Below are 25686 nucleotides of genomic sequence, written 5' to 3' on the forward strand. Positions count from 1 at the left end.
ATAGGATGGCAATATAGTGGTAAAGAGCCTTGAGATCTTGCAATCTGAGGATCAATCAAAGGAAATGAGAATGGTTGACTTGGAAAGGGAAAGCTTATAAAGGTCACAACTACTGTCTTCAAGTATTTGAATGCCTATTCTCTAAAAGAGATATTAGATTTATTCAATTTGGTCCTAAAGATCAGGACTAGGAGAATTTATTAGTAATTTCAGAGAAGCAAAAAGAGTCCTGATGCTACTCTCCTAAAGTTTTCTAAAGGTAGAATGGACAGCCTTAGGAAACAGTACATTTGCCCTGACTGGTGAGTTGTCAAGGAAAAGTTGAATGACCCCTCATTGTATATATGGGAGAGAAGATTCTTTTTCAGGCATGATTTGAGCTAAATTATTTCTCTTTCTCCTCCCAGCTCTGATATTTTCTGAAGCTGAACAGAGTTTTATGGAGACAGCTCCGTGGGCAGGATAAAATTACAAACCAGAAACCTAATGAGTACTTTCACTGTCTGTCTCATGAGAAATTAAGTAATTCTTTAGATGTAGGTAGATTAGAGATCAATGGTCCCTTTCTGGTGTTTTTTTTTAAGAGGAGGGGATGCATTAAGTAAAAGTGAAACATTTCAATAAATTCAAATGCTATGCTTTTTGAAAAATAATGAAATATGTTAGGTAGGAAGCATAACTTGGTGTTAGAAGTCTATACCAGGAACCTGAAGGCATTGAGCATATGCTGCCTAGATTTGTTCAGGCCATAGTATTTTAGAAGAATTATAGTCTCATCCTCAATGTTACCTTGTTCTTTATTGGGCACTATTATCATGAGAGTTAGAACTTTTGGGGGGGATGTAGCAGTGAAACTGTTTTATGTACCTTATGAGCTACTGGAGGGGGTATTTAAATAAGAAGCTAGTAACCATCACATTCCTAGAGAGCCCTTAGGCATAGGGAACCAGGTTTCACTATTAATCCACACTATCCATATTAGTAAACTCGTTTGGAATCTGACGAAAAATAGCCCCATTACTTGAACAGAGCCAAATAGCCTACTAAACAGGATTAAATTTTCTCTTCTAGATTCACCCAATATTTCAGCAGTCCTTGCTATAAGTTTATCTCAGCCCTGATGTGTATATAACATATAAATATAAATAAGATAAAATGGCCATTTCAATAATATGGAAAAGATGATTACACATGAAATTGTAAATCTTTTATGTACAACTTGTTACTCTTTTTAAAGATATAATAAAATTGTTACATTAATTTCTTTTTTCCCCTTTGTTTCTTCCCTTCCCCTCAGAGATAGCTACCATTACACACAAATAAGTGTGTGTGTGTGTGTGTGTGTGTGTGTAAAATTATCCTATACATATTTTTATTTATCAGTTCTTTCTCTGGATGCAAATAACATCTTTCTTCATGTAATTTCTAGTTAATTTGAGTATTTATAATAGTCAAAATAACATATTTACACAGTCATTCTTAAAATAAAATTGTTATAACTCTTTAATGTATATAATGTTCTCTTGGTTCTGTCCATTTTGCTCTTTATTATGTCATGCAAATTTTTACATGTTTTTCTAAGATTTGGTAAAAAAAAAAAAAGAGAGAGAGAGAATTGGAAAGCAGTATGGCAGAAACTGGGCATGGATCAATGTCTTACACTATTTACCCAAATAAGGTCAAAATGGATATAAGCATACATATAAAGAGAGCTATTAAAAGAAAACTAGAATAACATGGAATATTTTACATATCAGATATATGGATAAATGAACAATTTATGAACAAGAGATAGAAAGCAAAGTTAGGTGCAAAATAGATAATTTCAATTATGTAAAATTTAAAAAGTTTTGTACAAATAAAATACATTTAGACAAGATCAGAAGAAAAGCAAAAATTTTGGGAAGAACTTTTTTTTCAAGAAGTGGTAGGCTCTCAGACCACTTCTATTAATCAATATTCAGGGAAGGGTTCAAGCTATAGGAGAAGACAAGTTCACACAGTCTCTCAGAAATTGCAGAATCATTGGCTTCCTACATAGACATGGAAGCCAATATACCACAAATATATCTATGTGGTAGTTGCTCTCCTATGGAATCAAGTCAACCTCATGAGATCTAAGAAGGCATCATATGAGATAGATGATGTCCATTTTTCATATCTTTTCTATTGCAAAGGGGAAAGAAGTGGCACTAGTATGTGTACTGGACTCATGTGTGACCTTTCTCTTATAAAAATGATTTCAAGGAGGCAGATTGCTTTCGACAAACTGTCGTTCCTCTAATTCTTTTATTGCATGCCTTCTGATCATCAAAATGATATCTATAAATTGAAACATCATTTTGGCTCTTGATTTCACATTCTTGTTTTATCCCCTGAATTTGGCTTTGGCATTTTTAGAAATTGGTCCTTCACCTGCAAGAAACACAAACTGTAGCTTAGTCCTGGGCAGCTAGATGGTGCAGGATATAGAGTATTGGCCATGGAGTCAGAAAGACTCCTGAATTCAAAGTTATCCTCAGACACTTAACTAGATATGTGACTCTGGATAAGTCACTTAGCCCTGTTAGTCTGTTTTTCTTCTCTATAAAATAAGTTGGAGTAGGAAATGATAAAAACACTCTAGTATTTTGCTAAGAAAATCCCCAAATCAGACACAGCTTAAAAACAAGCAAATAACTTTAAGACTCCAGTCCTAGCACTTTATCCACTATGTCATCTAGCTGCCTCAAATTTAAGTACTCTTTTAGGACATCCTGGAGTGATTATTGCAGAGTTTCGGCATACTTGACTTTGGACAATAAGTCCCGAATAAGGGAAACCAGTCTGTAATTTCTGGGGGTGATGTATTACTCCTGAATCAGCATCATAAAGCCCTCAGATACAAATCTGTATGAATCAGCCTTTTTTGTATATTCCATTGTCAGTGCAGTCATGTAAGTGTCACTTTTGTAGGAATTTTTGGTTTCCCTTTTGGATCTGAATAATTTAATAGTCTTTATACAAAGGAAATTACCATTTGATTATTTCTACAGCTTTAGGACATGTATACATAGTGTTGTCAGCTTTACTGTTGTTCAACAAAGTAATATCTACTTGTTCTAAAAGTATATTTGTTAGCTTATATATTCTAAAAATTCCCATCAGCTAACTTCCTCCTTTGTGACAAGATTGTTAGTATTTTTATTATTATAGTTGTTGCTGTTTTCATCGTTCAGTTATCATTAACATAGTAAATCATGAATTACCATATTAAATTATAACTCCATTTATCATTTAATTTGATATTTTGATTGTGTATTTAAATAGTTTCTGTTTGTGGTATCAGATGTTTTCAAAATGCTTTGATCCCATAATTTTTTAGATTGTCCCTATATAGCAAGAGTTGTTGACACTAGAATGTTATTAACTTGATAAGGGATGATGTTGCTAGATTTGGTTATATAATCTTGTTTTGTGAGAGCATGTACAAATTATATAGAATACTTTTCTGATACTTGAGTCTTTAGGAAATTATAAAGTATTAAACATTATTCTTATGTTTGGAGGGAAATTGTATTATATTTGAACAAGGAAATAGCCGTTTTTATAGATCAATTCTTTTACTTCAAAAGAATGAATTGTTTTTTTCTATAACTCTACTTGCTTGAATGAATCCGATAACCAATCATTTATGTTCAAAGATAGCATTGCTATTTTTTAAATCTTTCTTCTCTTTGAGTATATACCCTGATCATTAGAACTGACAGAAATCCTTCAAAAAGCTAAACAGATCAAAGTTGGCTTAGTTCACATTATTCTCTTTTGACTTTAAGGTTTTTACAACACTGTAGGGGAGTAGTATCTTTCTCTTTGGAAAGAGGGGCCCAATATTGCTTTAAACTTTTTTTCATGTCTTTACTAATCTAATTTTAAATCTGATTAGACTTCAATTAGATTACGTATGTAATTATGATATAAAGTGATATTCTATATAAATTTAAAAATATGTTTCTATCTCTAGTTATTGATTAGAAAGTTAAAGCTTAATTGATGCTATTTTAATACTAAACATTTATAATTTCATATAGTATTTCAATAAGTCTTTGGTCTCAATGATGGACTTTTCCCAGTAATGTCCTCTTATTCCTCTTCAACTTATGTCCCTGTCTTCCTACAAATCTTCCACAGCAGGTGTTCATCTGAGGGACATTGCATGAATACAAATCAAGCTATCATTTGGTTATTACTCAGTCTTGCAATCTAACCAGTGCAACTTCATAATTATTAGTTTCTTACAAATTTGATTTTATCACATGCACTATACCTAGTAATATGGAGGCCAACATAGTTTCAGCAGGTTACAAATGTTTCTCTTATAAAAGATACCAAAATTAAAAAGAAAACTTTGCTTTTGTTTGTAGATTATGTATTCTCCATATTAGTATAGTCAAAATGAATTTATAAAATTTGTTTGATATTTCAATTGCCTTTAACCATTAACTCTAATCTATATTATTGCTTCACTTTCAAACGTCTAGTAATACTTACTATTTATAATATATTTTTGGATTTTATTTTATATCTTATATTCTTCTTTAATTGGTATAGCTGAAGCTATGCCTTCCTTTTTTTTTGTTAAGCATCCTTTTTTGTCTCAAAGTTCTCATTGAATTTAGTAGGCATTTAGCAGGTGTTCACAAATATTTGTTAAAAAGAATTGAATGTTGTTTAGAGGTTTTAAAAATTACCTTTGTGAATAAAGCATTCATTTATTCTCTCTGACAATTTTATGGTTATATTCAATGATGGGTAATTAAGAAATAGAGTACACTTTAAGAATAGGAAAATATGTTGTGCTTATAAGCAAATGGACTGAGTTATTTAATAAAGACACTATCAAATGTACAGCTGAGAATCATTATATCTGGAATTACAGCTGTTCTTTTGTGGTAAATTTCAGGAATTAATTGTAATGTACTTAAGGGTGGCAAAACTATGGTAAAATAGGAAAGAACATATAGAGATTTGTACTAGAGAATATCAAGTTTACATTTTCAGCTCTACCCTTAACTCAGTGTATAATTTTGGGGGTTTTTTTTGTCTTTATTTTCTCAACTATAAAATGAGAGGTTTGAACTCAGTGATCTTTATGATCCCTTTCAATTCCAAGACACTATGTCTATGTGACTTTACTTTGCTACCATTGGGCAGCATATTTTAATAATAAGATCTCAGATTTACATAACACCTACAAGTTCCTATAGTACTTTCCTCATAATAGACAATGAGTGATTTATATTTATTGTGCAGATTATAAACTCAAGCTCAAAAATGGCAAGTGAGTGAAATTATAAATGTTAGGGATGGAATTCAAAACCAGATCTCCCAATTCTGAGATAAATCAATGCTTCCCCTACCCATCCCACCTTACTCCTATTATGCTACATTGTTTTTTTGTTCCAACTAGCATTCCTCCTCTCTAACAAACTGGTGAAACAATGATAATATTAAGTGCCTAATATGCATTCAAGAGGGAAAAAATAATGATCATGATGGCAAGGAATTGTGCAGTGCTAGAGATTCTCTCTGTATGTGAATTCAGGGAATTAGAGTTGAAATTAGGGTACTGATTTTGTGAGCAGAATGATCACTAGGCAGACAACTACTAGCTCAGACTTTAAAGGCAGTTTGCAAAGTTGCTTATTAACAATAAAGTTAAGGGTGAGAATTGTGAATATTATTATTACCTAGATCAAACTGCTTTAATAGAGGAAGGTGTACATGTGAGGAGGAAAGGCTTTTCTAAGGCTTATGTAATGGGGTTGCATGTCATTTACTAAATGGTGTTCATGAGGCTAATGTGTCAGCTTACCAAGTCTCTAGTAGAAACTGAATATGATTTAAGATAGTTTTCATTGAATTTGGCTTATTTATAGCATCTTTATGTATTTTTCATTCTTTTACAAGTTAGAGACATTTAGCTACATAAATATTTGTTAAAATCTTATTCATTTAGAAACTACTAGACTGGCGTTTTAGAGAGGTTAGGGAGGGGCTATTTATGAATTATATATTATGAAGGTGACTATAAAAATATCACAATTTATATAATTTCTCCAATTAAAAAATTAAAATAGTTTACTTATTTTAATCTCCATGAACATTGTCATTCTTTTCCATAAAAATAAAATTATTATTTTTACTTATTTAAATTTCTTGTTTTAAATGTTGAGTTCCAAGTTTTCTCCTTCCCTCTTACTTCTCCTTTCTTCCATGTACTGAGAAGACAGGCAAAATGATAATAGTAAAACATGTGAAAACATGCAAAATATTTCCATATTGCTATATCACAAAAAAAGAAAAAAAGAAGGAAAGGAGAGAAAAGAAAGAAGGAAAAAATGAAGGAAAAAGGGAAAAAAGGAAGGAAGAAGAAAGAAATATACTTCAGTTTCCACTTAGAGTTCAACAGTTCTCTGGAAGTGAACAGATTTTTTTTTTTAAATCATGAGTCCTTTGTAATCTTGAATCATTGTATTGCTAAGAGGAGTCAAGTTTTTCAGAGTTGATCATCAATACAACTTTACTGCTATTGTGCTCAATGATCTGGTTCTTCTCATTTCACTTTGCATCAAATCATATAGATCTTGCCATAGTTTCTCTGAAACTACACTCCCCCTTGTCATTTCTTATAGCACAATCTGTCGCAATCATATTTGACAACTTGTTCAGTTATTCTCCAATTCTTTACCACCTCAAAAATAATTGCTATAAATATTTTTGGACATACATGTTCTTTCCTTTTTCTTTGATTTCTTTAAAGTACAGACCTAGTAGTGGTATTTCTAAGTCAAAAGGTAAACATAATTTTATAGCCCTTTGGACTTAGTTCTAAATTGTTCTTCAGAATGATTGGGCCAACTTACAACTCCACCAACAATATATTAGTGTACCTATTTTCCCTAATCTTCTCTAGAATTTGTAATTTCTAATTGGTATAGGGTGGTAACTCAGTGATGTTTTAATTTGCTCTTCTCTAATCAATAGTATTTAATGCATTTTTCATGATTATAGAGAGTTTTGATTTCTTCTTCTTAACACTACCTGTTTATACCCTTTGACCATTTATCAATTGGAGAATGGCTTTGTATTTCTCTTCTATATTTACTGATTTTCTGACTAGCAAAGGTTTTAAAAAGTTATGTAATATACACCTACTTTTATTCAATTTAGAATTTTCAAAAATGTAGACAGGTTCTACTAAGTTTTTTTTTTCTGTACTTTAATCAACGAACATGAACTTATTAAATAGCTACTATGTGTAGGGTACTTTCATGCCCGTGTTCCTCCTATTTGGGATTACCATAATTACCTGTGTTCAATCTAAGGGTAACATATAAATTGAAGCACATATCAATCTCTAATAGGCAGGATTCCTAAATCAAAGGACAACTGTTTTATTGGAACTGAAAAATAGAATTAATTAGGTGGAAATTTCTAGCAAAAGAATAATTTCACTTTGTCCCACTCAGCCAAGTCTCCTGTAGACTCACCACCCCAAAGTTAAAGATTTATATGATGACTTAGAGAAGGGTTAAGCTTCAACCATCTACCTTGTATCATGGATAGAAGAATGCCTGCCTAAGCTCTTATTGCTTCATCTTCTAGGAGATTATTGCTTGCCAGTTATCATTTCTGCCTCCTGAAGATGCTTTGTGAGACTCCAGAACTTGGTTTCTGTGCCATACATTTTGGTTCACTGCTGTCCTCTTTCTCTATAAACTGTACTCTGTTCAACTTCTCTCTCTGTAGTCCTCACTGCCTACTCTCTGCCTCCAAAGCTTCTTTCCTCTGAACTTTCTGCCCCTTTGTGTTTCCCACTATTGCTATGAAGATCATTGGGGGAAGAAGAAAATATGCTTTTTGAAGATCAGGAAGAGGTTCATATAACAAATAGCACTTGAATTGAATCTTGAAGGAAGATTGGAAAAGACTGAATAGGATATAACCAGTGAAAGATGGAGAGCTATTTGTGAGGAACAGTAAATATAAAAGCTAATTTGATTGGACCATCAAATACATGAAGAGAAATAAATTATAAAAATATGAAAAGATTGGAAGGAATCAGATTGTTAGGACCTTTAAATGGAAACAAGAAGAGTGAATATTTTATCCTAGAGCCAATAAGGAGCCACTAGAGTTTATTGTATAGGGAAGTGATATGATCTACATTTCAGGAAATTGCTTGTTAGTTTATTGACTAGATTTTAGTCTGGAATTATCTTTTTTCTAAGTAAAAGATGGAAATGGCATTAGAATATAAATATTTTAAATGGCTATTCCACGGAGCTATATTTAATTACTAGCTATGCTCCAAGCTCTAAAATCCTTTTGTCTTGGTGCTGGAAATCATCCAAAGTAATTTCTAAGAAATTCAGCCAAAGTACTTTAGAATGGTACCTCAGTGTTTTTATAAGCCACAATTTGTTTTGCAAGTGCATTTTCCAGGAAAGGGATTAAATCCTAACAGGCAATATAGATAAGCAATAAATCCTCCTGAATATTGTATCTCTATAGAGTGGTAGAATAGGGAACACATATTCTTTATTTCTGACATGTGTGGGTCATTATAAAGAAAAATTATTTGCTTATAGTCTATTGAAAGGTTACCTTATAAAATATATACATAATTTCTAGGAATATTATTTAAACAGTATGAACACCTTTAGTCACTGCTCATTATTCTTGAATTTCAAGTTCTTATTTGTTTTTATAGAAAAACCTGGGCTCTTTGGGGGAATAGTCAATACTTGAAGGCCACCCTGTATGAAGTTTCTGCTCCTATAAAGAATATGAATAAATATAACATGTTGTATCTGTAAAACATATTGTCTACTGGCTACCTTTTTCATTCTAAGTGAATTATTCTGTTTTGAAACTAAAGCTAAAGGCTTTAATTTATTCTCAATCTCTTCTCAATCTTTTATTGCAGGCATGCTTTTGATAATATGTGCATTTGGGACATAGCAATATGACAGTGGAAAGTGGACTAATTCTTGAATTGGAAGACCTAGATTCAGTTCTGACCCCTGATGCTTATGACTTTAGAGACCTTAGGTCATTCTCCTAAACTCTTTGGATCTCAATTTCCTATACTATAAAATTAAGGAGTTCATCCAAATGATCTCTGGTATCCATTCCAGCTCAAACCTTTGATCCTCTGATTTTTTTTCTTTTCCCATAAATACCTTAGTGTTTCTTTTTCTTGTATGTTTAATCTAAGGGAACATACTTACATAAATTTGGCTATTATAAAGTGTTGCTAATTGAACAAGAAATGACTGAGAGATGCAGAAAAGAATTGTGTCAGGTCTTTCAAAAGGGTACAGTAAAGTATAACAGATAGATGCTTAGACTTGGAGTCAATTCAATTCAGTTTAGTAAACATTTATTAAACACCTACCATATATCAAGCATTGTGCTAAGCACAAGAGATAGAAATAAGAAAAAGAAAGACTTCCTGCCCTCGAAGAGTTTACAATTCAATGGGAAAGGACCCCACACAAAATATACAAAAGAAAGTTTAAAATGTTGGGAAGGATGTTTCATCCCAGGCATGATGATGGTGGAGTGGAATACAAGAGCGAAGCTGATGAGAAATGCTTGGACTATGAGACTGGTGAACCCTTTCTAACTGGAAGCTTTAGAAGTACTTTGTTCCATTCGCCAGCCCTCCAATCAAAGAGGCAGAGACTATTCAGGATACTGAGGAAGTGTGAGTGCTAAAACTATTGCAGTCTCCACCCAGGTTGATGAGTTAGTTTTCTAGTGATGAGTTTCATATTGAAAGCAATTTCCCTGAGCAATAAGCTTATGACTTGATCCTCAGTTTTTTGTTACCCTGTTCTTCCCCTCCCTCCAGGAAAACTTATTCATTTTTTTCTTCCTTTGCTAGGGCAGCATTTTCTGCATCTGGAGGCTTCTTATATTACTTGATTTAGTTCGAAGCAAGGTCAATGAACCTTGGAAACCTTTCACCTTACCATCTGCCCAGGAATCCTTCTCATTTGAGTTATTTTATGAACCTTATCAACTTAGAAAAATCTTAACCCTGTAAATTCAGATGAACAAACAAACAAAAATTAACAGACATTTCATAGTTTCTCCACGTTTAGTCCTCTTTTTTTTCACTTTCAAATGGAAAGGTCCCATGATCCTTAGGGTACAACAGCAATAAAGCTTCTTCTTAAATTCCATTTCCACTACTGAAATCATATCGGTTTATAAGGCTGAACCATTTGATAAATTAAACAGTTCCTAATCTCAAGGAACTTACATCCTATTGAGAAAGATAATTTGTATCTGTACAAATATATAAAACAAATATAAAGAGGATAAATCCAAGCAGTTGGGGGAATCAGGACAAGCTTTATGTAGAAGATATTTCCTAAGTTATGTCACTTGAGAACATACCTGAAACTGAAATAAAAATTTTAGAAAGAAGTTTATTAATCATTAAGCAGAGAGGATGACCATAATAGGTGACCTGTTCCACCAAACCTCTATGAGTTGAAAATTATATTAGGCTCAAACAAAGAAGCAAGCAAACAGTCATCTAATTGACCAATACAAAGGCATTGTCCATATAAGACACATAAGTTATTTGAGATGTATAATGGGAAGAAACTCCTTACATTACTTGTAAAGATTTCCACTGCTAAAATCACATCAGTTTCTAATATTAAGCTAGTTGACAATAACACATGAAACAGTTTCTATGTCTTACTAGCCAATATTTGGCTCCCTGGGAAGATTTTGGGGTCAGCATAACCTGGACATTCTGAGTTAAACATTAAATGAATTTGTTCTCTAAGCAACAAATCTGATTTCTCAGCCAAGCAGGGCTAGATTCAAACATTTTCCTATAATTTCCTCATTTGGAACTTTTAAAAAACCCAACACTGCCATTATTAGTGAAAACATAATTACAGAAGCAGAGAATTAAGTTAAAATTTCAAAGGAAGTTCATTACTTTCCAAGTCAGGTAATGCACAAACTTCACTGTTTATTTTATCAAAAACTTGATAGAAGCAAAGCTAGGTGCACACTGGTTAGAGCAGCAGCCTTGAAGTCGGGAGAACCTGAGTTCAAATCTGGTCTCAGGCATTTAACACTTCCTAGTTGGATGACCCTCAGCAAGTCACTTAATCCCAATTGCCTAAGCCAAAAAAAAAAAAAAAAAAAATTATAGAATTCCTTCAAGGAATGATAGGGACACATTTTGGTGGAAGTTCATAATCAGAGGGATCAAATTGGGTAAGCATCCGGCTGTAAGTCAGGAAAATTAAACAAATGCAAACAAATGCAAAAGCACAATAGATAAAACCAAAATCACAAGACAGGGAGATTTCCTAATCATTGAAAGAACACACAAGAATATGTAACACAAGTTTAACAAAAAAAGTTTTAAAAAAATCAGTTTCATGTTTTTTTTGATGTCATAAAAGATGAAAAAATTTAGTTAAGCCAAACCATAATCTCATGTGTCCTGTAAAGAAACAGACCCATTTAAACAGATTCTATAAGTGCCAGGGTTTGGGGGCTCACAATTTGTCTTCTGTACTTGATTTGGAGATCTCATAGCTGACCTGCTAAATCACTGCCCATTCGAGTTAGAACAAAGTAAACTAAGTCAGGTTATAAATTCAAGTTCATTTAATCATCTTAGATCTTAGATGTTCCATGTAATTATCTGACCCTTGGAAATTCTGGAATAGACCTCATTCCCATGACAATTCTGGGGGATTGCTTCTATTAAATTTGGTTTTCTGAGTACTAGTTTATATGGTAGAGCCAGTTCAAACCTTATAGAGATAACCCTATTCCTATCCTTTTTTCATTGTTTTTGATAAACTTTTCTTTTTGGGATCTCTTTCAGGAGGTAATTAGTGGATTTTTTCAACAACTATTTTACCTTTTTTTTCTAGGATATCAGGGTAATTTTCCTTGATGATTTCTTGAAAGATGTTGTCCAGGCTAGTTTTTTTGAGCATGCTTTTTCAGATAGACCAGTAATTTTAAATGATCTCTTCTGGATCTATTTTCTAGGTTAGTTGTTTATTCAATGAGGCATTTTACATTTTCTTCTTTTTTTATTTATAATAATTTATTTGACTTATTCTTGAGATTTCTGAGTTACCTGCTTCATGTGTCCAAATCTAATTTTTAATGAATTATTTTCTTTCGTTACCTTTTTTACTTCTTTTTCCATTTGGCCAATTCTACTTTGAAAGGAGTTGTTTGATTCAATGGATTTTTTTTTCATTTCGCCAAATCAATTCAGTCAACTTTTGTGCTTCCTTTTCCAAGCTGTTGACTTTATTTTCCTCCAAGATGCTGACCTTGTTTCCCCCTCTAATTCTACTGGTCTCATTTCTTTTCTAAATCCTTTTTGAGATCTTCCAAGAGAACATTTTGAACTTGAGATCAATTCATATTTCCTTTTGAGGACTAACATGGACACATTTTGCCATTGCTGTCCTCTTCTGGATTAGTGTTCTCATCTTCTCTGTCACCATAATAGCTTCTATGGTCATGGCTCTTTGCTTTTTTGCTCATTTTTAAAGTTGAATTCTGCTTCTAGGACATATGGGAGATTGTCCCAAGGATGTTTTATAGGAGGATAAGGGCCTTTCGCTGGGATTCTCTATTGGGGCTGGAAGTGGCATGAGTTTTCCTACTGTGCTGGGTTGGCCTGGTGTAGGGCAGCCTATTGTGCCAGGGTTTGGGGGTTCACAATTTGTCTTCTGTACTTGATTTGGAGATCTCATAGCTGGCCTGCTAAATCACTGCCCAATTGAGTTAGAACAAAGGGAACTTTGCTGATGGTCTGTAGACCCCATATGGGTTTTCAAAGAGTTGAGTATGATGAATGACTGAACAACAACAATTCATTCATCTAGCTCTCTATCTATATCCTAATTGTTAGAGAAAACAATCCAATTTTTATTGCTTTCTAAAGTTAAAATTTTCTATACTGTTAAAATATAAAACTTTCTATAAAATTAAAAAAGTAAAACTTTTATATCTTTATCACATCACATCTTTGTTCTATCTAGAGAATATATATATATGTATACATACATGTATATGAATATAATCCTTATATGTTATCAAGGAAAGAATCTGCACATATTTAACCTATATTGGATTACTTGCTGTCTAGAGGAAGGGGTGGGGAGAGAAAAATATAGAATACAAGCTTTTGCAGGGGTGAATGTTGAAAATTTTTGCACATATTTTGAAAAATAAAAAAGTTATTATAAAAAAGAAACAATGATATATTTTAAGAGCCTAATCCTAAATCTGAACATATAAGTATTAATGAACATAAATTAATTTTTAATTTTAAATTTTAAAGCTATAATATTTTCATCCAATTATAGTAACTCAGAGATGTTTGAGTATTGCAGCAACTCCTCTCTCTCTCTCTCTCTCTCTCTCTCTCTTCACAGACATACAGACACACACATACACATATATGTATGTATGTATATCTTTTACTGTTTATCTGACCTAATTTGCAATGAAAGAAACAAAGGACATGATTATAACAATATCAAGACTGTGCCTTCAACAGCACAGTCTGACCTGACATCAGGAAAAGGAAAAAGGAAAAGTTTCCTTAGCTCTGTTTGATTCCAGGTAATAGCCATGGTTAACATTTATTTTTGAACAAACAATTATTCAGCAAAGTTTCATGTTATTCAAAAGCTATCAGAGTCAAACTCAGACTTAATCAAGTGGGAACTTTCCTTTCAGAAAAGAAATAGCGCAATGGGAAAAGTGGGTCAAGAGGATCCTACCATAGCATTTGCAATTGCCTTCTCTCAACCTTCTAGTCACAGACAGCCATCTATAACAGTTCTCAGATTACACTTCCTTTGAATGGCAATGGCATTTCCCTTGAATGGTGGACTATTGATTTAATGATAAGTCAAATAAGCATACCTGAAATCAGAACTCAGAATAACATCAAATTACATCCTTGGGAAATTTTACCTCAAATAATATGTCTCATTAATCACACTTTAGGGCTAGTTATAATTATTATTATTTTCTCATGTTTTGCAATAACAGTTAACAATAAACATGTGAAAGGTCTTGTGTTATTCATCCTTTCTCACTTAAATCCATCCTGGAAATTAATCACAATACAATACAAATTAGAAACCTAGCAAAAACTAAATGTTTAAGATTTTTAAGACAGAAAAGCTTATTGACTGTCAAACAACATTACCTCACTAGTAGGGAACAGCCAATGCCAAGATGGAAGATGGAATATCACAAGAGATGAAAAAAAAGGCCAGTCTTGCTGGTTATAGATTGCAGAAAGAAAGTAATGTCTAATATGGTTCTTAAAAAAAATTGGTTGAAGCTACGCCCAGAGAAAGAACTCTGGGTGATGACTAAAAACCATTACATTGAATTCCCAATCCCTATATTTATGCCCACCTGCATTTTTGATTTCCTTCACAAGCTAATTGTACAATATTTCAGAGTCTGATTCTTTTTGTACAGCAAAATAATGGTTTGGTCATGTATACTTATTGTGTATCTAATTTATATTTTAATATATTTAACATCTACTGGTCATCCTGCCATCTGGGAGAGGGGGTGGGGGAAGGGAGGGGAAGAATTGGAATAAGAGGTTTGGCAATTGTTAATGCTGTAAAGTTACCCATGCATATAACCTGTAAAATAAAAGTCTATTAAATAAAAAAAAGAAAGAAAGAAATGCATTTTACCTAAAAAAAAATTGGTTGATAGCAGACTGTGAAGGACTTGCCAAACTATACAAGGGAATTTTTATTTTACTTAAAAGACAATAAGGAGTCATTAGAGTTAATTGGTAGATAGGAGAAGAAGTAATATGGTCAGATCTGAGCTTAAGGAAAATAACAAATAGCAATTTATTGGATGATCTAGAATGGTGAAAGACAGGGAAGATGAGTTAAGAGAAGTTACACAGTAGAGACATTGTCAAAGAAGAGAGTAAAAATGGACAAATGTCAATCAATCACCCTGGGGTGAGCCAAAGCTGGAAACTCCAGAGACTTGGAGGATGGTGGTAGTTTTGACAGAAATGGGGAAATTTTTGGAAGAGGGAAAGGTCTGGGATGAAACAAAATGACTGAGTGTTTATGTATATAAGGAAAAAGATTGAGGGGATTTGGGGGAAGATTCTCATGGTTTTGATCTGGGGAAAAAAAAAAGCTCTTCAAATTCTTGACATTTGCCTTCCTGTTTCACTTCTTGCTTCTCATGTCCTTTCCTTTATACTTGTTTTTGACCAATGACATGTGGCAAGGGGAGTGGTCAAGGAGAACTTGAATCTTTCCCAAAATAAAGTTTCTTAAATCCATTGAACAAATTCATTGAAAAAATTATTTCAAGGAATATATATATGTATGTATGTGTATACATATATATTTATGTTGAGATATATATCTCAAAATATTATCATAGCAAATGTATATGTGTGAGTGAATGTGTTGTGATATATCAACATTTGATCATATAAAAATATATACATGTGTACACATGTACAAGTGTGAATATATTTATATATAAATCAGCTTCAGTGTCAAAAAACATGCCTAAATTCTGCTGGAAGTTGTTCAACTGCTATGCATCATAGCCAATTCTCTGACTACATATACTACAGGATAGATGGTGATCGATGTTGGTAGATATAGTTCATCTGAGAATTCTGTGTTATCAATGAAATTATAGTCTCAGATCCTATTTGTGCAATAATAGTAATTATGCTAGCAATAATAAAATATGAACCAATAAATAAATGATGCTTTGTGGTATGTAAGTGCATACCCTTATTAATGTCCTTTGTAATCATAGAAACAATTAGTAGTAAATCACTATTTTGCACTCTTTATAAAGAAAACATGAACATTTAAAGTAATTCCAAGGCATTTATAAAATGAATCTTTCTCTTTTTGTTTTTTAGACTAAGATGCTTAGTAAAACAGCTGGAAAAAGGTGATATCAATGTTGTGGACTTAAAGAAGAATATTGAATATGCAGCATCTGTGTTGGAAGCTGTTTACATTGATGAAACGAGGTAAATCTTCATTTCTCTGCCCATTCACATAAAAACACCTTGGATATAGTATATCCTTGTCAGAATACATTTTAAAGATATAAAGTTTCTGCAGCTAATAAATGATACAAAGATCATTTCTCCTACTCATGTATATGAAAATGAATGTCATCACTAATCTTGCTGAGCCGATTTCATTACCTATAAAATGAAGATGATATCTGTAATCATTTTTTCATAGAGTTCTTGAGAGACTTATATGAGAAAATGTATATAAAGTCTTCTCAACCTTTAAAGCCTTATATAATGATTAATTGTTATTTTTATTATAAACCCCAACTCTTAAACTCATTTTTTCAAAATTGTAAAATTATTTTTTTCAAGTCAGACATTTCTTACTTTTAAAAGTATTCATATGAATCTATGCCTAATGTTAAAGAATTTGTTCTTAAATTCTTTTGCAACAATTAAAGTTTCCTTAAAGTAGAATTGGGTTGTCTTGTAAAATGTAGAGTTTCTTTCTACCATAGACCTTTAAGATGAGCCTTCATATAGTGCTTCGTTAAGACGATGTAGAAGATGATGTAGGAGAATTTTAGGCTGGAGAAAGTCTGAGGTACCTTTCAACTTTGACATTCATTCTTTGATATTATAGATTATGTCAGATAGATTATGTATTTTATATGTAATCTATATATACATATGGAGAGAGCATAGATCCTATGATTTTACACATCTGTCACACAAGACTTTAAACATGCTTCTATTTACATCAAAATGAAAAAAGCAGCTTAAATAAGAGTTGTTTCAGTTGTTTCATTTTTTTTACACCTCAGAGAAGAGAAACAAAAGTGTTTTCTTTTAGAGGCACAAGAAGAGAACCAAGGATACTATATAGATAGGTAGATTCAAAGATCTGAGTTAGTGGGTGAGGTGGGAAGCAGATTGGGCTCCCTTCTCTACTAACCAAGCTTTTCTCCATAACCATATCTGCTTATAAGCACCAAATTTCTACTATACTGTTCTTTCATACTTTGTGTTTAATGGAGGAGGTCCTGTCCTCAGACATAGGTGTTGGGGCTACTATCCTCTGCCTAGGTTCAAAGACAAAGATATATCCAAGTAGATGTGTATATGTCTAGGCTTACACCTCAGAAGAGAACACATCATCAATGCACATACAGTAGAGGGGAGGAGGGTATGGACAATCACTTCCTCCTCTTTTTCCCTCTTACGGTTTAACAGACTTGCTTTCTCCTCTTCCCACACTTCAGAAGGACCAGGCAGCATCGTGTCTGGGGGAGGCAAAAGCCAATGGCGGTGTGCTCTGTGCCCTGTCCCATCTTACTTCTGATGGCAAGGCACCAGGGTGTTTACTGGTTCTCTAGCTGCTCCTCTAAATAAAACCTCCTGAACCTTCTTTCTGCTATAGCAGGGAAATCCTAGGATGTTGTAGGGCTTGGATAGGGAAAGTTGTGGAAAACTTAAAGTCTCAAACAGGCTTGCCCTTTGGTGATGGGACAGCCTCATTTTTTTCCTCTTCTCTTCCTCAGTAACATAGTAGAATTTTAATAGATAAGGGTTTCCTAGAGCTTGTTTTGTTGAGATCTCCAAATGGCTAGCATTACCATAAGTCTTTATGTAAGTAGGTACCCCCTAGATTCCCCAATATAACCTCAATATCATTAAGACTTACCCTTTCATTTCACTCAAGCATGTATCTGTTAGTCATAGATACTCACTTCCTTCTAAACATATACCCTTCTAAGTATATAAATTATGGTTTAAATGTATGCCATTTTCTATTTAAGGAAAATGGACATTATTCTAGCAGGAGGGGAAAAAAAACTACATACATATTCCTGACCAAAGCAAGTAGATTAGTGAGTTGAGAGCTGGTTTCACATTCTGGAAGATATAGGTTCAAACTGCATTCCTGAAACATATTGTTTGTATAACCCTGGGCAATCAATCACTCAATCTTAGTCTATACTAACCAAGCGTGCATTGTTAGAAAGTCTCAACTTCAGAATTACTTAAAGAGAAGCATCAAACTCTCTGTGCAAGAATGCCAGAACTCCCAAGTATAGTCCAAACCAGATTGAAATGGAAATGGAAAATGTTAAAAAATAAATAAATAAATGAAAATACAATATAACATAGATAATGTTAATTTCTAATTTTCTAAGTCTATGCAGTCTGTAGGGATATGCTTCTATTTGAGATTGATACCACAATCCTAAACTACAGAAATTACATGTTTATACTCTATTCTATTTATGAAAAAGTTATATTAATCTCAGGGAAAGTCCACTGGGATTCATATCCTACCCCAACTCATCCCCCCAGCACCCCAGCTTAAGTTCAAAAGAGGATAATGCTTCTAAATGTTTTAAATGTTCCCCTCCTTTTTAAAGCACCAAAACTTCTTCCCAAATAACTATTACAGATGAAATTAATCTCACAAAAAGGATATAAGTAGCAACCAGATTTTACATTTTTAAGATATATAGACACAAATAAAAGTGCAAAGAAGTATAGTCAGGAAGGAAAAAAAACCGCGTTGGTTGCTTTGGGTCAGCAGCCAGAAAGGATAGTTTTTGGTTATTTTTCTGTCTTTTCTTCCTTCAAATGAGTATAAAGGAAAGGTGTGGAAGTGAGTATCCCATAGTTCAGCTGAAAAGTTTGGATTCTTGGAGATAACTCTCTTAGTAGCTATCAAGGAAAAATATATAATGCTTAGTCAGGCTAGGAAGTTTAAAAATCACCAAAATGCTAATCAGCTCTTGTTAATTTTTGTCTTTTCTATCCATTCTGATTTCTAATTACCACTATTCTATAATAATAGCTTTCAAGAATCTCAGAATATAGGAGGTATAGGCTAAGCAGAAGAATATGATAGAAAATACAGACTGACAATTAATTTGTGAAATTATTGAATGTCAGCAGGCATAACCAGTTCTTTGTGTACTCATAGGGAAAGACAACAATTGGCATTAACCACTAAAGACTCAAAGGAAAGGAAAAGAGACCTATATTTAAACAATTTTTCTGGTAGCAAAGAATTGGAAATTGAGGAGACACTAACTGGGGAATGACTGAACAAGTTGTAGTATATGAATATAATGAAGTACAATTGTACTATAAGAAATGATGAGAAGATGGTTAAGAAAAACCTTGAAATACCTCTGTGAACTGACGAAAAATGAAGTGGATAAAACCGGAGAATCACAGTATTTAATAAGAGCAATATTTTAATAATCAATACAATGATTCAAAACATTTCTGAAAAACTGTGATAAAAAATGCTATCCACCTCCAGAGAAGGAATTGATAAATTCACTGTAAACTGAAGTATAATTTTCTCACTTTAGTTTTCTTGGTTTTTTGTGATATGGTTATATGGAAATATGTTTGGCGTGATTTCACATGTCTAATTGATACCATGTTTCTTGCTTTCTCAGTGGGCTGGGGAGACAGGGAGAAAATTTAGTACTCAAAATTTTGTAAAAAGACAAAGTTAAAAATAAATAACACATTTGAAATAAACATTTTTTAAAATAACTGCAAAGGGTGTGAGGGTGAATTGCACAAAAAATACAGAGACAAGTTACAAAAAGTGAGAATTCAGAGGCAGACAGTGCAGAAATGAGATGGTGATGAGATGGTGAAAGGAGACAGGCAGCGTGAGAAAGAGGATGAGAAAGAAATGAGTCACTTATATAATAGGTTAGAGTTGGGAGCATTTGAGCACCATGGACTTTTAGGAGATGGAAGAACACTCAGAAAAAGTTGAAGGCTCATTTTTATAGTTTTTTTTTTTTTCCTGGAAATTGACCAACCTCTGTCTGTCACCTTGTGGTTAGTTAATTAACAAATCCATATCATCTCGAAGTTATCAATAAAACTTCAAAGTTGTCATCTAAATGTCATTAGCACCTTTTTATATTCTGCTAGCCTGAAGCTAGGGGAAGTCTGGATTTTTCTTGGGATTTACATATCCTAGGAGCAGAACCCTGGCAGCAATGTCTAAAGGGATTCTTCTGATTCATCACATATTACCAGAATGTGAATTTTGGAAATGAAACAGTTTGTAAATTATGCACCTTTGATTTTTGGGACATGATTTCCAGGTTTCCCTTATTTCCTGCTATTGCAGGAAAATTATTTATACTGGCTACTTATAAACTTGCTATATTGAGTAAAAGAAAGGGTGATCAGAAGACTCAGAACAAGGTATGATTTTAACACAGGATGCACTTCTCAAACTCCAAATCATTATGTGTTTCTGTGTGGCTCTCCCCATGGCATCTTTTCCAGCTTCTCTTTCCTATAATTTCAGCAACAAGTTTAAAACATCACCAAACTAAAGGGAAGCTGAGGATTCAAAGTATCACATATAGTTTAAAGAACGGACCCACAATTCCATTGACCATGATATCTCATGATTTAGTTTGAAATAAGAGGCAATTCAAGTATTAGGAACACAGTAGACTTGTAGAAAAAGGGGATATTCAGCACCATCTTACCCAGAACCTTTTGTGAAAGGAGATTTTGAAATACAACAAAGATTGATTCTATAGATATTGTTCACTGTAGGAGCCAAGTATACTGGTTAACCTACCTTTCTTGCCATCACATTTGCATCAGTGGAACCATAAGCTACTTTTTTCATATCTTTTGTTGAAAGTCCTTTAATTTCAATGATATTCAAAGAGCAAAACTACTTCTTGCCCCATCATAGTTGCAATTTTTAACAAATATAATAGTTTTGTACTTTCCATTATTCACTTAGGGATACATGATATAAAACTTATTATAAAAAGAGGCAAAATAAAAAAATAGTACTTGTTTTCATTCATAATCATACTGTATTAGTATCAAAAGGTATCTTAGATTGTTTAATTTAACCTCATTTTTAGTGGAAGAAACTAAAATTTAGTCAGTAACATTTATTTAGTACCTACTATGTGTCAGGAACTGTGCTAAAAACTGAGAATACAAAGAAAGGCATATGACCATCAGTCCTTGTTCTCAAGAAGCTCATAATCTAAAGTGGAGATAAAATATAAACAGCTATGTACAATTAAACAATATCCAGGACAACTTGGAAATATTAGAGAGAAGGAAGTAGTATTAATGGGGGAAAAGAAAGAGTTCTTGAAAAACATGAAACTTGCTGGGTCTTGAGAGGAAGAGGAGGAAGGAGAGCATTGCAGGCATGGAATAAAAAGTGAAAATCCCCAGTTTGAAAATGGAGAGTCTTAATCAAGGAGCAGCAAAGAGGCCAATATAACTGAATCATAAAGTATAAAAGGTATAAAAAGCCTGAAAAGATAGAAGGGCTTTGATATGAAGATTTTTCCACTGAGTTGCTTTTTTAAAAACTCTGTTCCTTCAGCTCAGTGGTCTGAAACTCAAATAGAAACAGGGACCAGTAAAACTTATTATATAAGAATTACTGCAGGTGACATATTAACTCATGAAATTATGCATTAACATTATCTGTTTTTATTGTATTTTTGTTAAATACTTCCCAATTAATTTTTAATTTAGTTTGGGCTCATTAGTAGAGTGTTACAGTAGTAGTGGTTTAGGTAATAGTGAATCACTGAGAACTATGAAGTAGAGTAGAGGTGACATTAATCATAACTATACTATAGAAAAATCATTTTGACATTTAAATGGAAGATGAACTGCAATGGGGAAAAACTTGAGATAGGCAGCCCCACTGTCAGGCTATTAAAATAATTCAAGTATAATGTAATGAAAGTTGGATCATGGTTATGGGAATATAAGAATAAAGAAGGGAGATTATTAAAGAGATGTTATGAAGGAAAAATCAATAGGCCTTGATGAGAAATTGGCTATAGGAAGTGAGAGTAAGGAGTCAGGGATGGCAATTAAGTTATCAGCCTGGGCAACTAGGAAAATGGTGGTGAGAAATTTGGAAGAGAAGAGGGGTTTGTGGAAAATACAATAAGTTCAGTTTTGGACATTTTGAGTTTAAGGTATCTACAGGAAATATAGCTTGAGATATGTAATAAATAGATGGAAATTTGAGATTAGACTTCAAAAGAGTGGAAAAATGGATAAGCAGAGTCAAGAATTGTTAACATAGAAAAAATTATTTGAATCCATGGGATGTGATGAGATCATCAAGTGAAATGGTTTAGGAGGAGAAAAAGAAAGGGCTCCATATCAGGCTCTATGGTATTATAACCCTGTGGTTAGCAGACATAACCTAGATGAAGATCCAGGAAGTAAGTCTGAGAAAAAGTAGTCAGATAGGAGGAGAACTGGAGAGATTGGTGTCCTGAAATCCCAAAGAGAATATCAAGGAAAAGTTCACCAATGGTGTCATATGCTGCACAGAGATCACAAGAAGCATGAAGAAAGAGAAAAGAACATTAGATATGAAAAGAACATTAGGAATTTTGGAGAGAGCAATTTTAGTTGAATGATTTGGTCAGATGCTAGACTGTAATGAATAAAGAAGAGAGCAAAAGGAAAGGAATTAGAAGCACCTATTTTAGATGGCTTTTTCAAGAAGTTTAGCCATAAAAAGGAGGAGAAATATAGAATGATAGTTATCAAGGATGTATAGATCAAGTAAAGTTTTTTTTGAATATGGGAGAAATATTGACGTGTTTGTAGTAAGTAGGGAAGTAGCTAATAGACAAGAAGAAATTAAAGATAAGTGAGAATAGGGGGTGGTAAGCCACTAGTAAATAGAATGGAATGGGATTAGTTGTGTAGGTAGAAGCATTTCCTTTCATAAGAAAGTATTCTGTGAGACTGGGGTAAAGGAGTAGAGAGTGGCAGAAAGTATCTATGTGATGAGAGATGAGAAAGAGGGAGCTTTCAATGAATGTCTTCAATTTTTTTCAGTAAAATCTAAGGCAAAATTCTCATCTGAGAAGGTGGAGGGGAAAGGGAAACATGGGAAGTTTGGAGAGGGATGAAAAGATTTGAACGAATCCTGTGGCGAATGGGATAGTGAATTAAATAATTAGGGAAGTATAAAAGAATTTTTGTAGCAGTAATGGCTCAATTGAGATTATGTAACCATGATGCCTGGATCCACTACAAATTTATATTACATAATTTCAACTGGGAAAGAAAGACATCAAAAAATAGGAAGTATATCAGATATGCAGTTGAAGTAAAAAGAGCATTAGATTTAGAATGAGAAAATGATACTTTAGGTTCTGGCTTTTCAGTTTAGTTTCTGTGTGATCATGAGCAAGTTATTTAAGCTGAACCTTATTTTTTTTCTGTCAAATGAGAATAATAGTCCTAATAACATTAACATCATAGATCTATTTTGCTGGAAGAACTTTATAAGTCTTTGAGACACTATATTCTGCTTGTATAGAAATAGTCTTTATTCGATTTTATTCATCCAGGTTGTCCTTACATTTTTATATTTCCAATTAGTTATTTTTCTTTTTGTTTCATTGGAGTGACTTGGCATCATGCATTCTAATTTTTTATCCAATTACTCAATATTTATTAAGGAGCTACTATATTCCAGGCAATTTGTTAAATATTGGGTATAAAAAAGATAAAATACAATCTCTGCCCTCAAAAAGCTCACTGTCTAATGGGTGAGACAATATACAAAGATATACAAAGTAAGCTATATAACAAGAAAAATAGGAAATAATTAACAGAGAGAAAGCACTAGAATTAAAGGGGATTGGAAAAGGTTTCCTATAGAAAATGGGAATTCAGTTGGGAATTAAAGGAAGCCAGGGAAGTCAGTAATAAAATGTAACAGAGAAATGAGAACATTCCAAACATGGGGAACAGCCAAAGCAAATGCTCCAAACTAAGAAACGGAGTATTTTGTTTTCATAACACCAATAAAACCAGCATTACTGGGTAAAAATTATGTGATGGGGAGTAAGATATAAGAATATTGGAAAGGTGAAAGGGGGCTAGGTTATGAAGGACTTTGAATGTCTAATAAAACTTTTTTTTTATCTGATCTTAGAGGCAGCTAGAGTTACTGGAGTTTGATGAGTAGGAGGCAGAGTGACATGTTCATATCTGTTCTTCAGGAAAATCATGTGTTGACTGAATGGAGTGGGCAGAGACTTGAGGCAACCAGACCCACCAGCAGCTATTGCAATAGTTCAAGTGTGAGTTGATGAGGGTCTGTACCAGAGAAGTGGCAGTATCAGAGAACAAAAAGGCGTATATTTGATAGATTTTGCAAAGATGAAACCTACAAACCATGGCAACAAATTAGATATAGAGGAGGTAAGAGATGGTAAGGAATAATCAAGTATGATTTCTGGGTTGTGAACCTAAGTGACTGAACAGATGTTGTAAACCACAGCTTTTTAAACTGTAATTCTTAACCTTACATGGGATATCATAAGTGAATATGGGGACTGTGAAATTATGATTTATTATCAGGAAATGCTTGATTTATATGCCTATTTTAAATACCCATATTCCTAGAAAAAAAAAATATATATATATATATATATATATATATATATATATAAATTTCTTGGGCAAAAAGAGATTGGAATTGGAAAAAAATTAAGAGGCTATTATGTTAGGGAAGTTAGGATTGCAAGGAGAGTTTAGAGGAAAAGAAGGAGTTCTGTTTTGGATGGGTTTATTTTAAGATGTTTACTAGACACCCAAGTGGAGAAGTCTGAAAAGCATTTGGAAAGGCAAGATTGGAAGTTACAGGAAAATTTAGGGAAGGATAGGTAAATTTGAAAAATCTTCAAATTGATTGCAGCCAAAGTGGTAATAAGGTAAAATTTTATATCTCTAGATGCTTACTTGCATAAAATAAAGAGAAGATCAATGAATTGGGCTTGCAATTAAAAAAACGAGAAAAACAGTAAATTAAAAACCTACAATTAAATACCAAACTTGAAATTCTAAAAATAAAAGTAGAGATTAATAAAATTGAATGTTAAAAAAACTAATGAATTAACACAAAACTAAGAGTTGGTTTTATTTAAAAAACAACAACAACAAAATAGATAAACTTTTAGTTACTTTGATTAGAAAAAGGAAAAGAAGAAAATCAAATTCCACCAATGAAGAGGAAATTAAAGCAATAATTAGGAGTTACTTTGTCTAGCTTAATGTCATCAAATATGATAACCTAAGTGAAATAGAGAAATACCTACAAAAATATGGATTGCCCAGATTAACAGAAGAAAAAATAAATTACTTAAATAATCCCATTTTAGAAAAAAGAAATGGAACAAGCTATTAATCAGCTCCCTAAGAAAAAATCCCCAGGACCAAATGGATTTCCCTGTGAATTCTGCCAAAAATTTAAAGAACAATTAACTCCAAGGTAATATAAACTATTTGAAAAAATAGGGAACAAAGGACTCCTACCAGATTCCCTCTATGACACAGACATAGTTATTGATACCTAAACCAGATAGGACAAAAAAAGAGAAAGAAAATTATAGATCAATCTCCCTAATGAATATTGATGCAAAAATCTTAAATAAAATATTAGCAAAGAGATTACAGAAAATCATCCCCAGGATAATATACCATGACCAAGTAGGATTTATACCAGGAATGCAGGGCTGGTT

The 25686-nt window shown here is 32.9% G+C and overlaps 1 protein-coding gene across 6 annotated transcripts in view; it reads left to right on the forward strand.

Moving 5' to 3' along the window:
• PDE1A (phosphodiesterase 1A) overlaps nt 1-25686 on the forward strand; it is a 458879-nt gene that overhangs the window by 266951 nt on the left and 166242 nt on the right. For all 6 annotated transcript variants that reach the window (XR_004233070.1, XM_031960368.1, XM_031960367.1 and 3 more), the window contains exon 2: nt 16007-16120. Coding sequence is in view for 5 of the 6 variants with exons in the window: in XM_031960368.1 (XP_031816228.1) it covers nt 16007-16120 (114 nt within the window). In the remaining variant the exon portion in view is untranslated. The remainder of the gene's footprint in view (nt 1-16006; nt 16121-25686) is intronic.

The sequence above is a fragment of the Sarcophilus harrisii genome, chromosome 3 (genome assembly GCF_902635505.1).
Source record: "Sarcophilus harrisii chromosome 3, mSarHar1.11, whole genome shotgun sequence".
In the NCBI taxonomy this organism is placed as follows: Eukaryota; Metazoa; Chordata; class Mammalia; order Dasyuromorphia; family Dasyuridae; genus Sarcophilus; species Sarcophilus harrisii.